This window comes from Phyllostomus discolor, chromosome 6 (assembly GCF_004126475.2).
Source record: "Phyllostomus discolor isolate MPI-MPIP mPhyDis1 chromosome 6, mPhyDis1.pri.v3, whole genome shotgun sequence".
NCBI lineage: Eukaryota > Metazoa > Chordata > Mammalia > Chiroptera > Phyllostomidae > Phyllostomus > Phyllostomus discolor.
This window is the reverse complement of record NC_040908.2, coordinates 51,376,430-51,393,610: the sequence shown is the minus strand read 5'-3', so window position 1 is coordinate 51,393,610 and position 17,181 is coordinate 51,376,430. Positions and strand designations below refer to the sequence as shown.

Below are 17,181 nucleotides of genomic sequence, written 5' to 3'. Positions count from 1 at the left end.
AAGTATTTGAGCGACAGGGGCCCCTGCTGGGACAGCCCAGGAGCGACATGGATAGGAGTGATATTCCTGAAGGGAGGGAGGAAGGGGGAGGGAGGCGATAATTCATTTCTAAGTGGTGCTTTTTTTCTTAATAGATTCCAAGCAACACACCGCCAAGGCCCATATACACACTCTCAGCTCTCATCATAATGTAGAGGCCACTTAAGAGCCCCACAGTCCACTTCTGACCTGCCCCGTTGTCTCCTCTTTAAGATTCCCTGTCCCCACTGTCCCTCAAAGCCCTCCTGTGGGTTTGGGTCCTGCTCCATCTTCATTCCTCCAGAAAGCCTTCCAGGACGTTCCCACGCCTGGGCTGTGGCCCGTGGCCTGTCACCACTGTTCCTCTCATGCCCCGTGTCAGGTCCTTGATCCGTTTCAGACAAAGAAGCACATCTCCCACCTCTTAGGGCCTCCACGGTGAGCCCACACCAGACACTGGCATTCTCAGAAGTGACTGTCCATCCTCAGTGCTTCTCCCCGAGGCCTCAGGAGACCTGACTTGCCCAGCCTGCCCCAAGCAAGACTTCTCTGGTCAGGGCAGGGTCCCCTCCCAGACCCCTGACCTCCAGAGAGCTGGGCCTGAGCAATCTGCCCCAGCACCTCCAGCTCCCACCTGCATCGTGTCTGGACCTGGGCACACGGCAAAACCCACCTGCTCTCCCACCCCTCATACCTGCTCTCACAGCAGCCGGGCACTTTTCCCCCGAATCCTCCTTAGTCGTGGCCTGCAAACGTGGGATCTTATTACGGTCAAAGGGCAGGGACAATAAGCACTTTATGTCCCATTTCATCCTCACAGCAACCCACCTCTCTCCTACTTAGGTGATGCCACACAACTAGTAAGTGGCCAAGCCACCTAAGTCAGTCTGGCTCAAGCTCCCCCAGTATTAGTCACTATGCTGGACAACCTCCCAAACACCCCTTCAAAATGCCCTCGCCTTTTCGGGGGCTCCCTGTCTTCTCATCTGCCTGTCAGCTGGGCCTCGGGCAGTGGGCCTACTCTTTGGAATGGGGGAATAAGGCAGAGGCCAGGGCCTTGGACATAACCTTGATGTGCCCACGGAGGGCTGGAGCGCTGTAATGATCATGGAGCGTTTCCCAGTCTACCTGACTGTGCTCTTCTCCACCAGGGAACAGAGGGTCACTGGCACCATTGTCTTCATCCTGACTGGGATCTCCGTCTTCCTGGCTCCTGTCCTGAAGGTGAGGCTCTTCACCCTCCCCAGGGGTCTGTCTGCCTGGGAAACCACTGGCCTGGTGCCTCGGAGGTTGAGGGAAGGTTCTCACGTGGTCTCTGAAAAGGCAGGATTCTATTAGGCCAAAGAGATACTTCACCATCATCATTGTTTTCTAGAATATTGTATCATTTATTATCAGCAGCTAGCAGTCTTCACTGCTCTACCCACCTTTCCCAGGGTCCACCCTCACCTTTCTGTGAAACACTCTTTCCTCAGAAAGTTCTACCAAGTTCCATCCTTGCTTAGACTAGGAGCTTCAAGAGCAGGTGGTGTTTCCCCACTGTTGTGTTTGTGGCTGGCTCGAGGCCTCCTTGCTCTTTGATTTCTGAAGTTTCAAACATTCAGGGGAAGCCTTCTGTAAGTGTACTTGGGGTCTATTTTCTGCTTTTGTGTCTTTCGTGTCTTGGGCATATAAGTGACTTTTCCCCACACAGTCTGAAGTTCCTCTTATTCGTGTCTCTCTGACCATCTGCAAGAGAGAGATGAAATCAAATTGGAGTACCTTTGGAGTGCATGTCCTCACACTGAAGCACTGAGCGTGAGGACTTCAACACATAAATCTGGGGGCACATAGTTCAGCCCATAGCACCTATCAATGGCCCTTCCACATAAAGAATGTCTACAAACATGTTCCTTTCTTGAATTAATCTCTTTAAGTATATTTTATTGATTATGATATTTTCAGTTGTCCCATTTTTTCTCCCCTTTATTCCCCTATGCCCTGCACCCTTCCTCCAGCATTCCCCCCACCTTAGTTCATGTCCATGGGTCATACAAAGAAGTTCTTTGGCTTCTCCATTTCCTATACTATTTTTAACCCCCCTTTGTCTATTTTGTACCTAACATTTATGCTTCTTATTCCTTGTACCTTTTCCCCATTCTCCCCCTCCCCGCTGATAACTCTTCATGTGATCTCCATTTCTGTGATTCTGTTCCTGTTCTACTTCTTTGCTTAGTTTTTGTTTTTGTTCTTTAGGTTCAGTTGTTTTACTGTTCATATTTTTGATCATTTTCTTTTTCTTAGATAAGTCCTTTTAACATTTCATATAATAAGGGCTTGGTGATAATGAACTCCTTTAACTTGACCTTATCTGGGAAGCACTTTATATACCCTCCCATTCTAAATGATACCTTTCCTGGATCAAGTAATCTTGAATGTAGGTCCTTGCCTTTCATGACTTGGAATACTTCTTTCCAGCCCCTTCTTGTCTGTAAGGTTTCTTTGGAGAAATCAGCCGAGAGTCTTATGGGAACTCCTTTGTAGGTAACTGTCTCCTTTTCTCTTGCTGCTTTTAAGATTCTCTCCTTATCTTTCTTTAATCTTGGGTAACATAATTATGATGTACCTTGGTGTGTGCTTCCTTGGGTCTAACTTCTTTGGGACTCTGAGCTTCCTGGACATCCTGAAAGTCTATTTTCTTTGCCAGGTTAGGGAAGTTCTCCTTCATTGTGTTTTCAAATAAATTTTCCATTTCTGGCTCTTCTTCTTCTCCTTCTGGCACCCCTATGATTCAGATGTTGGAACATTTAAAGTTGACCCAGAGGTTCCTCAGCCTCTCTTCGTTTTTGTTTTTTGTTTTTTGTTTTTTTAAATTCTTATTTCTTCATTCTCTTCCAGTTGAATGTTTATTTCTTCCTTCTGCTCCAAATCATTGATCTGAGTCCTGGTTTCCTTCCCATCACTGTTTGTTCCCTGTATATTTTCTCTGTATTTCACTTTGTATGTAGCCTTCACTTCGTCCTCTATTTTGAGACTGTACTCAACTATTTCTGTGAATATCCTGATTACCAGTGTTCTGAACTCTGCATCTGATCAGTTGTCTATTTCCTCATCATTAGTTCTTTTTCTGGAGTTTTGATCTCTTCTTTCATTTGGACCATATTTCTTTGCCTTGGTACACAAGTCTGGATGAGTATTTCTTCTTTAACTCCTTGGTCATCAAACTTCCATGCAGTTTGATTTTCTGGCAGTTCTGGTGGTTTTATGTTTTTAAATTGTTTGTTACCCTCCTTTTGGTTGTGCGAGGAAGTGAAGCATATCTACCTATGCCTCCATCTTGACCAGACTCTCTTGAATTAATCTTAATTGTAGCTGCCCCAGTCTTTTACAGGTATTTCCCCCCTTTGACTATCTCAGAACAACTCATTCAGGGATGACTTTGTAAAGTACAAAAATTGAAGAACCATGATATCAATTGATTCATTTACAATGGAAAATATTTCTAGCCTGAGAGCTGGGGCTGGGCAACCCAAACAGCTGGTTTGTGCAGAAAACAGATTGCATGCAGGTGGGCAGGCATTTTGTTTATTTAAAAGTGTATTGTAAGTGGCCAGGGAATATTTAATCTTGTGGAGAGGGCTCTAAATAACCATTGTGCCTGTTGATCCTGACACTGTTTAACAGAAAATAATTTGCATAAAAGAGCTCAAATCTAAGAACAAACCTACTTTAGGGGCCAAGAGTTCCTGCAAACCCTTTGTGGATAGCAGCATCTATATCCCTGAGAGAGAGAGCTCAGCAATCCATGGCATGCCATCCCAGCTGCAGGGCATGTTCAGTGACTTAGTCTTTTATCACCAGCCCTGATTGGTATTTGAAAGAAACACAAAGCAGTTACAAAGTTCCACTAGAATTTCCCTCCTTTGTTTCATTTATAATGTACTCAATTATCTTGTTATACACTTGTTATGAGTATGAATTTTCTGGGCTTTTGTACTCATGTGCTTGACACATCTGATTTTAGTGCATTTTTGTTTTGGCACTAATGTCACCTATCTTCTGAATATAAATAGCATGTCCAAAAAGCATATGGGGGCTGTCCAGAAGGTATCCAGCCATGTAACATGAAAAAGAAGAGATATTTATTGAAGAACATACAAGATACCAGAAACAATGTACATAGAACAATGATGCCTCAGTCCCCTTCAGAGTAGGTGCTTTGGGACCTCACACAGTTCTCCCAGCATCTCTTCCACTATTCAAAACACTCTGCAAAATCCTTTGTTGGAATCCTCATTAGCTGCCCTGCAGGATTCAGGATTTTCCTGAATCTCATCGACAGTCTGAAATCTCTTCCCTTTCCAAGGTGATCTTAGTTTTGGGAAAAGCCAGAAGCAGCAGGGTGCCAAATCTGGGCTGTAAGGGAGCTGAATCACCTGGGTGATTCATGTTTTGCAAAAAAACTCTGCATGAAATGTGATGTGTGAGTTGGCGTATTGTTGTGATGAAGCTCCCAATCACTAGTTGCCCATAGCTGTGGCCATTTTCATCATATTGCATCTCTCAACCAATAAAGAACATTGAGGTGGTATTTATTAATTGTTTGGTCTAGAGGGGATACTCGTGATGGACAACACTTTCCCAATTAAAAACACAGTTAACATAACCTTGATCTTGCTGCGACTTTGCTGTGCTTTCTTTGGGTATGGAGAACCAGGAGACTTTCACTGGGACAACTGGGCCTTCATATCTGGATCATATGCATAGCCATAGACCCAGAATTCATCTCTGGTTATGACCCTCTTATGGAAATCTGATTCATTGGTAGTGGTTTCAATCTAGTCATTAGCAACTGCAGCACAATGTTCTTTCTGCTCTGTTAGCAGAAGCCGCAGAATAAATTTAGCCACAACACATTTCATGCCAAGATCCCATGTCAAAATCTCAGGCCCAGTACCTTCTGGAGTTCCCAGATCAGCTTCCAGTTTTTGCACTGTCAGTAGCTGATCTTTGCTGATTGCAGCCCGTTACACGTCCAGCATTCTCAGGTGTTCTGCTTGTTGCAGGCCTTCCAGCATGTGGATCACTTTCAAGAGATTCTCAACCATCTTTGAAGCATTTGTGCCACACTTTTATTTGCACTGTACTCACTGCATTGTCCCTAAAAGCCTTCTGAATCATCCAAATAATTTCCAAGGAGAAATGTTCAAGCTTAATGAGGATTCATTCCTCTTCTCTCTCAGTCATTTTGAATGCAATGGCCACACAGTACACATGCTCACTCAATGGAGTCTACCACCCACTCTGACTAGTACAGTGAAGTCATTGTTGTTCACACATGCACATTCTAGTCCACTGTCCTTAACTGCCAGGTTACACCCCTGTCATGCAAACCGTTCTTGCTATATTAACAATAGCTTGGCTTTTTCTGGACAGACCTTGTACTTAAAGTAATTGAAATGAAATTGGTTCTGTGTCTAGGATCTGACATTGCCAAAGCCTTTCGTGGTCATCCTTAATGATGTGCTGTCAGACTGCTTATTCGTGGGTGATATGTAATAGTTTTCTAACTTAAGCAGTAATGCAAATTCTTTTCCAGGGCAGTTCTTGGCTCAAATGTAAGTTTTTCAAGCAGCACACTGTATTTCTGTATTAATTTAAGCACCTGATAAAAATGAATGGGCTCTAATAAGAGGGTGAGATGCCAGATATGGGGAGATGTTCGTCAATACTCTGGCCATCTTAGAAAAGTTCCCTTGGATCCCATAGCTCCAAATGTTCTGATAATGTCTTTGCATTTAATGACAACAGGATTTGAGAAATCCTGCCCATGTTCTTTCACAATAAGAGTGGAAAATATAATATTTTGTTTAACCACCAAATAATCTGTTGAACAAACTCAAAGAGAATCTGGAGGCTTTGCTGGAAATAAATGTTAATTATTCAAGGTCTTGGTGCAATCAGAACACAGCTAGGCAAAAATTCAGAGGTGTTCCAAAGAAGAAAGGAAGGTTAGAAGTTCTTATAGTAAACAGTGCATTTATCAGTCCTGCATTCTTTTTTTCTAAAGGTTTTTGTTTTGTCTTGTTTTGTTTTAGAGAGAGGGAAGGCAGGGAGAAAGAGAGGAGAGAAACATCAACGTGTAAGAGAAACATTAATTGGTTGCCTCATGCATGCGCCCCAACTGGGGTCCTGGCCCACATAATCCAGGCATGTGCTCTGACTGGAACTTGAATGGGAACCGGTGATGGTACAGTTTGCAGAACGACACCCAACCCTCTGAGCCACACCAGCCAGGGCCAGTCCTGCATTCTTAGTCCTAGGATTGTTCCAGGATGGTAATCAGACAGACGATCAGGCAGTCAGGCTGATGGATGCCAGGGGGTCCAGGAGACAGATGTCAGGTGATCTGGTCACACTGAGTAATCTGGATAATGGATGTCAGTTGAACATATATTGTTCAGGGGGGTATCAGGTTGCCTGGATACCTGGGTCCTTCAGGAGGTAATCAGAGGGTTACCTGCAGGTTCAGATATATATACAGGCATTGCCACAGAAATGGAAAGTTAAAAAAAATTAAGTTTCAAGGCTAGTTAGAACAAGAATGGAGTCTTTCCTCATGCCTCAACCTTCATAATGTTAATAAATTTAGCAGCTTGGTTAAATGATTGCATTTTATGTATTCCCTATCTTCATTCTTTCCTCAATCTATTTGATAAATTTTATAGCAGTGCAAACCCATCTAGATTTTCCTTGATGGTAAGATTCAGAATTCTGATTTGATTATATGAAGGTATATACCTTTTTATAAAGACAGGTTTTCAGGAGAAGTGAACAACTTTACACCTGCTTCTTCTAAGAATGAAGTCTCATACCCAAGACTGCTCTTGGGAATGAGATATCAAGAGTATCTTTGAGGCAAAACTTTCCCATCACAACCCAACAACTATCCTGTTCAAGTTTCTTTTATCTTAACCAAGCAAAATAAAACAATTTCTAATTTTTTTTAAAAAAAGTCTTCAAAACTGTTAGTTTAATGATTAAAGCATTATCATTAGCTTACACCAGTATTAAATACTAGATTCATTTCTGGTCAAAGAAGAATTATTTATATAGCCAGTTCAAGAAAAGTATACAGTAACTTAATCCAGATCTGACATCTTAGATTTAATGCCCATACTTATTTCCAGACAAGAAATATTTCTGTAAAGCTTGTTTACACCTGGCTGGTGTGGCTCAGTGGATTGAGGGATGGCCTATGAGTGAGTGTCAGTCAGGGCACTTACCTGGGTTGTGGGCCATGGCCCTAGTTGGGGATGTGCGAGAGGCAACCGATCCATGTTTCTCTCTCACATTGATGTTTCTCTTCCTCTCTTTCCCCCTCCCTTCTCCTCCCTCTGAAAACAAATAAGTAAAATCTTTTTTTAAGTTTAAAAAAAGAGCTTATTTAACTTTTGCAACTGTAAGTTTGCCCAGCTGAGTACAGCCGAGGAACAGCCGAGGAACCGCTGAGTGCGAGAATCACCAAGAACTTAGTCTGGGAGCTGTCTGCACAAGACCCACCTTCAGTTGAAACCTTTACTTCTGGCATATGTAGCCAGCAGAGGAGAGGCCTCCTGATGCTACAAATTTCGGAGAGTGCCAACTGGACCCAGTTACTAGTGTTTCTTTTAATGTTTCTGTATCAGTTATTAGCTATACCTGTCTTTGTATCAGTTCCTCAGTAGAGTTCTGTTCTAGGGCTTCTCAAATTTTAATGTCTAAAAAAAATCACCTGGAATCTTGTTAACGGAAGATACTGATTCAGTATGTCTGGATGGAACCCAAAGTTTTGTGTTTTCAACAAGCTCACAGATGATGCCAGTGATGCTGGACCAGAGATCACACACTGAGCAGCAAGGAATGAAATTCTCTCTCTCCCCCTCCCTCTCAGAGGATGGTTGCAATACTGTTTATTATTAGAGGACCAGTGGTAATCTTCAGTCCTTCTATCGCCAATTTTCAAATCTTCAGTTGTCTTGCCAAATGAGGGCAGTGGCGGGTGAGGCACGCATGCGTCTGGTGGGCGGCATAGATGCCTTACACAGACAGCTTCCCAGGCCATCCCAAACCCTGAAGTTTTGCTTTGCTTTTTGCTTGCACTTTGCCACAGCTCTCGGGGACTGTGAATTTCTACATGCTGCCTTAGAGGAACTCCCGACGGTGTCTGAAATCCCCCTCCCCCAACTCCATGTTGTTCTCTGATCTCAGCTCCAATTCTATAGGATGCCGTGATGTCCTTGTTTGTGTGGAACTGTGGTCCTTGTCGAGCGAGCGCTTTAACAGGTGGTGTAAATTTGGCACTTAGAAGCACCGTTTTGCCACTGCACTGTGTCATTAGCATCAGAACAGGGCCTTTCCCCAGGGTTCTAAGGAAGATTTGTGCAGATTCGTCTGGAATTCTGGATCATAGCCCCATCCCTGGAGGGAATGTGAGGTCCTGGGCCTTTGGGATTTGCTGGGAAGGTTGCTCCAGCCTGGAAATAGCGGGACTAGAAATCATCCCCTAGGCTGGATGATCAGTCACTGGTCACTAGAAATTATCGAAGACCTGGCTCACTTCCGTCTGACGCAGTTTCCACCCTCATGAGAGCAAAGGGAAGTTGTAAGCAGTCTTAAATTTGTGCTATTACAGACTGTACCTGTCATTTATTTAAGATTTTATTTCTCTCCCAATTGCTCCCACTTTGAGGATGATCAGGACCGTGCTGTACACTTAGATTTTCACTGTGTTTCCTAATCAAGCAAAACCCTCAGAAGCCGTGTAAAAATGAGCAGTGCCACGCCCCACTTGTCCTCTCCTCCAGCTCAAATGTCTTAGACTGGTGTTCACAGCATGTGGGTCCAAACCACGTGGTTTCTTCTTTATTTTTATATGATCCTGTGTGATGTGTGAGTGTTGTTAATCAGCAGGTACTCCCTGCTGATGTATTATAGGTCAGCTCATGAAAAGTACCCTCCGCACAAGCTGAGAAACACAGCTTTGGGGACCCCTCAGCTGGGGCTGGAAGTGGGGAGGGACAGACAGGAATAAGCAGGGGGCTTTCTATGGGGCTTTCTATGGAGCTTTCTCATGTTCCAGAAGCTATGTCTTCAGACCACGCGGCTTCTGCAGGGCCTGCAGCGGGGGACCAGGCTGGGCGAGCGCCTGCACACTGGCCTGGCCGCCCCAGGTAGAGAAGGCGGCAGAGGGGCCCCGAGACCGTCTCCTTCCCCAACGGCTGCAGATCTGATCAGCCCCTCCAAACATCCAGCTCCTCCACCGCCGCGGGAGAGCCCAGGCGGGCAGGGCGGCCGGTGTAACTTGGCAGATACTCTTACACAGAACGGGGCTTGCCACAGGCAGAGGCTCACTCCAAAGCTCTGCTTCCCCCTCTCATTTCAGTGCATCCCCATGCCAGTGCTGTACGGAGTCTTCCTCTACATGGGCGTGGCCTCCCTGAATGGCATCCAGGTAAGGCCCGCCCCTTCCGGTCGGCCCTCCCAAACCGGACCCAAGTCACCAAGACCCCAAGGGCTCACTTTCCCAGTTCAATGAAACAATAATAGTAATAAGAAGACTACCATTGACCATTTGCCAAGTAAAATAACTATACCAGACACTTTATAGGTGCTATATAATTAAATCTGTATAAGTACGTCCTCTGACACCAATTTTATAGATGAGGAAACTGAGGCCCCGAATCCCAAACCCAAATCGGGCTGACTCCAACGAGCATTTCACTCCACCATGGACTTCTCTAAGGCCCCTCGGGCAGAAGAAAACATTTTGTGTCGTTCTTTATTTACCACGAAACACCAGGATGTTTTGAATTATTGATATTATAATTAAGGTGTTTGGGGTTTTTTTTTTAAACTGTGGACAAGGCTCATTTGTGGCCAGCTCCAGGACCGCAGCCCTCAGCCAGGGCCCAAGCTCCCTCCCCAGAGATCTGCTGCTGCGTGTCCTCCTGCGCCTCCAGGTCTCTTTCTGTGCGTCCTTAGCGCCTGCCCAGGGCCCCCTCTCTATGAGGCCCCACTGCACCAACCCTTCCCCCACAGCCCGGAACCCCAGGCAGGACTACCGGGGTCCCCACTGCCGGCTGAGCCTCCTGCTGTCCTCACCAGTTCTGGGAACGCTGCAAGCTCTTCCTGATGCCCGCCAAGCACCAGCCGGACCATGCCTTCCTGCGGCACGTGCCCCTGCGCCGGATCCACCTCTTCACCCTGGTGCAGGTGCTCTGCCTGGCGGTGCTCTGGATCCTCAAGTCCACGGTGGCTGCCATCGTCTTCCCGGTCATGGTACGGCGGGGCCGGCGTCCCCCTCCTGTTGCATGGGTTCGGCCTGGGCGGGTGTCCAGGGGGAGGTCCCCCCTTGCTTTCTCCACCCAGATGGCCTGACTCTCCTCAGACGCACCGAACAAGATTGGGGTTGTAAGTCCAGGCCCAAAGGGATGGGGGGATGGGGGACGTGGAGAAGAGGGCAGGGGAAGGAGGCCTGTGACCCGGCTGTGACTGTGCACACTCCCACCTCCACCCAGCCCAGGTGGCAATGCCCAGCAAGACTGCAAGAGCCACCCAACCTCCCCAGCTCTAGGGCAGGGTGGAGAAGCTAGGCAAACACAACAAGGAAACTAAGGTCCCCACTGCTGAAATTCACCGTATAAATCCTTTCACCATTCAAACTAAGTGAACTGGAAAAGATAAATGGGGGGTGGAGGCTGGGAAGAACTAGAATCTGAGATCAAGAACTCTGAAGCCCCATGTCATTTACCTGACATTTGAGGAAAGTACATAAGAGTTCTGTGGCTATTCTAACACTTTTTATTATGTAAGTTTGAAAGTATTCCAAAATAAAAAGTAAAAAGGACAAAAAAGCCTGAAACATATTGCCTCTGGCTCCTGAATAACCAGCCAAAGGGAAGCAGCCTCAGGCCCTGGCTGGAGAACTGGAGCCAGTGAACTAGCACTCAGGGAAAGCCCCGAGGGGCCCCCAAACCTGCAGGGCTGGAGTTGGGGCCAAAACGTGGACACAGAGGTAGGATTTGAACTGTGCCCTCCTGGGAGGCACTGTGTGAGTGATTTTGACCCGGGCTTCTCACTGGGGTCCTCAGCACCCAGCAGTGTGTGTCTGGTATTGACAGCCTGCCAGGTGATGATGCAAGCTGAAGTTTGAGGAGCACCGATTTAAAGAATAACTGTAGTTCTCCAGCCCATGGTCTCCACCCAGCTCCCCACCTCGGCCTCTGCAGGCTCTGAGCCTGTGGGTCACTGGTAGGCCTTGGCACCTGACTAAGGAAAATCCAACAGGATCCAAGGTGGGCAGGAGGTGAATAATGGTTTGTGGGAGCCTTGAGATGCCTCCAAAGGCACTGACCAGAGAAAGTCCTTGAACATGGCTGACTGGGGAGAAAAAACTGTGCCCAAGGTTGGGAACTTGAGCCTGCAATTCTCTCTGAACTCTCACTGCAGATCCTGGGCCTCATCCTCGTCCGAAGGCTGCTGGACCTCGTCTTTTCCCAGCATGACCTGGCCTGGATTGACAACATCCTCCCAGAAAAGGAGAAAAAGGAGATGGATAAGAAGAAAAAGAGAAGGAAGGGGGCCCACGAGGACAGTGACGAGGAGGTGGGGAGGATGTGAGGCCTGGGCCTAGGGGAGAGATCAAGAGACCGTCCCTCCACTTCTGCTGGGGCCGGGGATGGGGTGGCTCCGCAGGCAGCCAGCAACCCAGTCTGGGGCGCTGAGAGCTCATCTGTTTATGTGAGCTCAGGTTGGGCCAGAGTGAAAGACCCCCATGCAGGGAAATGTTGGTTGGCCAAGCCCACTCTTTCCTGTTCCTATGGGCTCTTGGGGCCGTTATGAACAGCAGTGCAGTCCCTTGAGGGAACAGGCTGAGCCTGGCTCCACCATGGAGGTTATAAGGACCGACCTCCAAAGAGTGCAGCAGGCTCCGGGGACACCGAGCTCCTGAACAGATCGAAGGTCTGGGGACATGGTTTGCTTGGTCCTGCCCCTAGGGTGCCAGGGAGGGAGGTGGGGGAAGAGGACGGGTCCTCAGTGAAAGGGGTGTGGCTACATTCTCCAGATGCCCGAAAACACTCAGTGACCCTGGCTACCCCTCCCCTCTCCTACATTTCCTCTCCACCCCAACCCCCGCCCCCCTCCAAACACTCAGGGAGTCAATAGACAAGAATCCAGTCCAGGACTTATAGTAAATCACAAAATGTCAGGCAAAAAGATTGTCTAGTTCAAGTACTCATTACAGATGATGAAACTGTCCTCCAAAAGGAAGTGATTCATCCAAGATGGACATATAGCTAAATGACTTAGAGGGAATTAAGAAAACCATTCCTAACTCTGAATCTGATCATTCCCAGTATACTAAGCTGCCCTTGACCCCTCCCAACACCATGCCTGGCTCCCTTCCTCCCAATTTGACTTAAAGCCACATCCCCGAATCATCCTTGAATTGTTCTCCTAGTGATGCTGCCTTTTGCAGATCAAAACTGTTCTTAGGCAAATCCTTGCTGACTGATTGGTGGTGATTAAACCAATCTTCTGATGATAGTGAGAAGCCCAAACTCCCTGGGTCCTTATTACTACCCTCTTCCAGAAAGGGAAGGGCCAGTCATTCATTCACGTTTTTCATTGATGGTTAGATGATTTGCAAAGAAAAGTTCTGAGAACAAAAAAACCAAGAGTCTAAGTGCCTTTTAAAGACAAATACTTATTCTTTCATTGATTCATTCAATAAATTTTTGAGTGGCTACCATGTGCCCGGAACTATTCCAGGGTTGGGAAAAAATATCTCTGGATTGTATGATATATTCAATGGAAAGCTAACTAAATATCAATGGGAAAACAGGATTTAATTTACACAAGTTCATTTTACACATGTCCTTACACAGCTATAATGTGAGGTCACTCCCAAGTGACTGGTCACCACGACAGTTGAGACTGTTCTGAGTAATGCTCCTGGAGAGTCACATCCTGTCTGGGACGGCGGGCTAGCCGTGCGCTGCTCCTCAGTGGGCCCAGGAGTGTTCACAGCACCCACTCACTGTTTAGTCTGGACATGAAGATGGTAGTTTGCACCCTGTGGATGTATGTATTTTCCGTCTTGGCAAGAAAACTAAAGCTATTTCATTGGTGGTGTTTATCAGCTTTTCCCACTGTTTCTCTCCAGCCCCAGTTCCCTCCTCCCTCAGTTATAAAGATTCCCATGGAAAGTGTCCAAACAGACCCCCAAAATGGTATCCACTGCATTGCCAGTAAGTAAAACACATGGTGTCTCTCCCTTCCTTACTACTAACCCTTCACCTCTTCTTCAGGGAACTTCCATCTTTAATTCAGGAAATTGAACGGTTTTAGATGCTAGAGGACCGCTGTGCTAGGCAGAGCCCAGACAGAGCTGTGCCACGAGGATTGGGACTCCAGCCGGATGGAGCCCAGCCTCCAACCAACCCTGCCGACCCAGGGACCAGTCTCCACTGTAGGCCAAGCCTGTCATTCCAGCTTTCCCCCTGGTGCCCCCAGATGCCTGTGGCACTGCCCGGCCCTCTCTTGCGTTGTCTCAGATCACACTGATCTGCACATGACCCACTGAGCCCCCCATGTTTCCTAGTGACTGTTGAGATGATTGAGAGCTCAAACCCAAGCTGAGTTGTCCTTTAGAGAAACAGGTAGATCACATCTGGACTATAAGTTAGAAGGTCCCAACAGTTGGGCTGTGATTCTGTACAAATCACAAGCATCTTTCACCTGCTGAAAGGGAGGCTGCCTGGGATGGATGCAGTGTTGCTTATGAAGATCCTGGGGGATTCTGCTGCTGCCTTTACCCCCTCGCAGCCTCAGTTCCCTCTGGGTAGACAGTCTGTCACTGAGACAACACAGCTGGAGTTCCCAACCTGAGTCCAGACCCCATCGCCCCTGAGATGGAGCTTGTCACTTTCCTGAAAGACCCAGACTAGGGATCCTGCCAGCACCTTCCAGGGCCCTTCAAGGGCTTCCCATCCCTCTCCATCAGATATCTCTTGGAGCTTCTCATTCTCCTTCCCTCCTTCCTATTTATATAATCCTCTCACCCTTTCTCACTCTTCCCTGGCCCTCCCCACACCTCCCACTCCCCTAACCTGGCTGAGTCTTCTCCGTGAAGCAGTGACTAAATCACCCGTCCCTGCGAGGGCCCTGTGTTCCTCTTGTGCAGTGACGGCCATGGGGCTAGAGGACAGGAAGGAGAAGAAATGGGTGAGGGAAGCTGGAAAAGGAGGGCATCCTCCAGTGTCATCCTCAAACCTGCTCCACATCTGACATTTTAATTTTCCTGCCAGGAAAAAGATCTTCCAGTTGGAGTTACTCATTCTGATTCTTCCTTCAGTGACTCAGAACCTGATCACAGGTAACAGTGAAGTATGCTCCTCAGGTGTTGGTTAAGAAACTGAACAAGGGTGGGAAGGTTGAGGGACTGTGACCTCCCAGACTAGCCAGGGTCTCAGCAAAAGGCCTCTGTGGTCCACCGCGGAGAGACAGGCTGACAGACCTGATTGATCAGTGTCCAGTAACAAATCTGTCGTCTTATTGACAAAACAAAACATAATTACAATGCGAAGAGGTATTCAACCTTAGAAAAGGAAATTATTATGAAGCATTAGGTAAAATGAAAAGTAAAAGTAAATACTGAGAAATAGAAAGCAACAAAGAGGAAAGCTAGATATGACTAAAATGTATATCGTTGAAAGCCAGGATAAAGGGACAGTTTGGGTCTAAACGTCAGGTAATCTCATGCTCTGTGGAATAAAATAACAGCATGGGTAATTAGCAAACACCAGAACAGATGTCAAGGAAAGCAAACTAAATGTCAAAGATTAGGTGGAGATAAGAACAGTCCAGAAAGGATTCCAGACCTAGATCCCAGGATTCCCTGCCAACAGTGCCATTCCCGCCTGTTCTACACGGGAAGCCACCCATGAAGACAGCGGGGCTGCTTGATGGTTGAAGAGAAGCAGGGCTCAGAAATGGAAAAGCAATGCAGAGGCAAGAAAGCCAGCCTCAGTCCCTGCAAGGGAAGGCGGAAGGAGCAGGCTGTCCTCCTGTGCCGCCGGCCCTGCACTGGGCGGAAATCACAGGCCTGGGCCAACAGTAACAGCGCAGCTACCCAAAGTCTAGAGGCAGATAAACCTCCACTTACGTGGCACTCCCTCGGGATATTTTAGGAAACGTGTATGGGATCTTGTGAGGTATAAGTCAGAGCTGTTATCACAGGCTGGGATGAGAAGACACTTATCACCAGTACAAGCCCCCGAGGCAGCAGGCCATGCCTGGGCTGCTCCAGCCCAGGGGTGTCACACGTCCCGTTCCGCCTCTGCCTGCCTCCTCACCCCATCACCCCAGACAAGGCTCTTGCACCCTTAAGGTCACCGGCCTTTATATATAAATGTGTTAAGAGAAAAAGAAGTCTGTCTACCCTGATTTATTTTCATTTTGAAATAGCCTGCACTAAATTGAATCTCTAATTACACCAATTTCAGTCACTGGAGAGAAAATTTAGACCAAGACAAGACACTTGAAAACACTGTTAAATGATACAAAGCGTGGGACAAGGTCAGAACAGTAGCAGATTTGGTAACCAGCAGTGGCATCTCCCAACTACGCTGGTGTGTGACCGAAGCTGCGAAAGCAGATGGACGCAGAGACCACCAAGTAGCAGGATTCCATTTCAGGAAAGGGACGTGATCTAATTTAAGAAAGGTTAACAAAGGTTAAGCGTCCTGATCTCTCAGGTAGAATGCCTTGCTAATCCCTGGGGATACAGAAAGACAGGCACGTGAACAAGGACACCCAGCTCCTTGTGACCAGAACAATGGAGCACACGTAAGAGAGACAACAGCCATCTAAGGGACAATTTGGCTTATCTGGAACACCTAGGAATGGAGAGGGTGGAGAGAAATGGGTATTTTGGGCCATGAGAACAGGCTGGAAATACCACTTGAAAACACACACACACTCAGGGCAAAGAACGCAGGGGTGGATGGAGTGGTCACACTGCCACTAAACAGCAGCATGAGCATGGGAACTCACCACGCTAAGGAGCTTGGATACTATGTTTTGAACAGTGGGAAACCATGGGAAAACTTAAGCAGGGGAACCATAGACAGATTTGTGATCCAGAAAGCTCACTTTGGCAGCGATGTGAAGAACAGGGTGAAACGGGGCAAGAGCAGTAATGACTGCAGCCAAAGACCAAGCAGATACTGCTAGTTCCTGCAATGTGTTAAGATTTCATAGGCAAAGACAGACCTACCTGCATTTAGAGCCCTGCTCTGGGGGGTAGCATGAAAAAACACCAAACACTAGATAAATCATGCTTCCCTCCTTTTTCTCATTCAGCATCACCTTACACTTCAAAATTTCCTGTCCAGCTTCCCCTGCTTTCAACTATTCACAGAGCCCCGTGTTCATGGTGCCACAGGTGAAGATAGAGATGGAGTCGGACTGTGACTTCACAGACATGGACATGGATGGAAGAGAAGCCAATGGCGAGACCACCCTCTAGGTCACGGCACCTGCATTTGGGGCACGGGGTGGGGGGCATGGTTTAGTCTTCACTGTGAGGGCCTGGGCCATGACACTGAACTTGCCTGAGCCCATCTCTGAATTTACCAAACTGTCATTATTCTTCTTGATAGAAAACTGCAGCTCTGTGGATGTAAAGTGCTACTTAGGTGCAAAACTCTCCTTCCTTTCATAGTTAAGAAATAAGTTGAGGAAAGTGTTATGCCTTATTTTAAAACACAGTCCAGCATAGAAATTATAACCTTTCTTTTGAAATGAAAAAAAAAAAAAAAGCTCACCTCCCAGAACCATAGTTAAGGTAAAGGGGCAATAGTCCATTTTTATTCAAATAAATTATCAGTTGAGAATGTGTTTAGATTTTAAAGTGTCTAGGTGATTTTGAAAGAATTAAAATACTCATACTTCAATACAGAAAGGTTGAAAAATCCATCTTGCAAATCTGTGTGTTAAGAAATGCTTGAAGGTCCTGTCTTTTCTCTCCATCTCAGCCCAGTTGTTATGGATCGTGGGAACAGTTTGAACTGCCTGCATGAGGGCCTTGCCCGGGGCACTGACATGTGGCTGGGGCATGACCAGATTGAAAAGCCAGTT

At 46.9% G+C, this 17,181-nt stretch overlaps 1 protein-coding gene and 1 long non-coding RNA gene across 3 annotated transcripts in view; one reads left to right on the top strand and one right to left on the bottom strand.

Annotated features, from left to right (window-relative positions):
• SLC4A5 (solute carrier family 4 member 5) overlaps positions 1-16,999 on the top strand; it is a 101,865-nt gene extending 84,866 nt beyond the window's left edge. Inside the window, exons 21-27 of one of the 2 annotated variants that reach the window (XM_028514469.2) lie at positions 1,170-1,242; positions 9,422-9,490; positions 10,144-10,317; positions 11,488-11,643; positions 13,205-13,289; positions 14,349-14,416; positions 16,405-16,544. In XM_028514469.2, the coding sequence (XP_028370270.2) occupies positions 1,170-1,242; positions 9,422-9,490; positions 10,144-10,317; positions 11,488-11,643; positions 13,205-13,289; positions 14,349-14,383 (592 nt within the window). In that variant the 3' untranslated portion in view covers positions 14,384-14,416; positions 16,405-16,544. Of the gene's footprint in view, positions 1-1,169; positions 1,243-9,421; positions 9,491-10,143; positions 10,318-11,487; positions 11,644-13,204; positions 13,290-14,348; positions 14,417-16,404 lie in introns of both variants that reach the window. The other variant, XM_036028166.1, reaches the window with a different exon arrangement.
• Positions 1,137-5,153, bottom strand: LOC118501136. Its single transcript, XR_004903739.1, has 3 exons — positions 4,665-5,153; positions 1,327-1,331; positions 1,137-1,146 (listed from the first exon to the last, which is right to left on the bottom strand). It is a non-coding gene; the product is annotated as an uncharacterized LOC118501136 (long non-coding RNA).
• Positions 17,000-17,181: the final 182 nt, after the last annotated feature.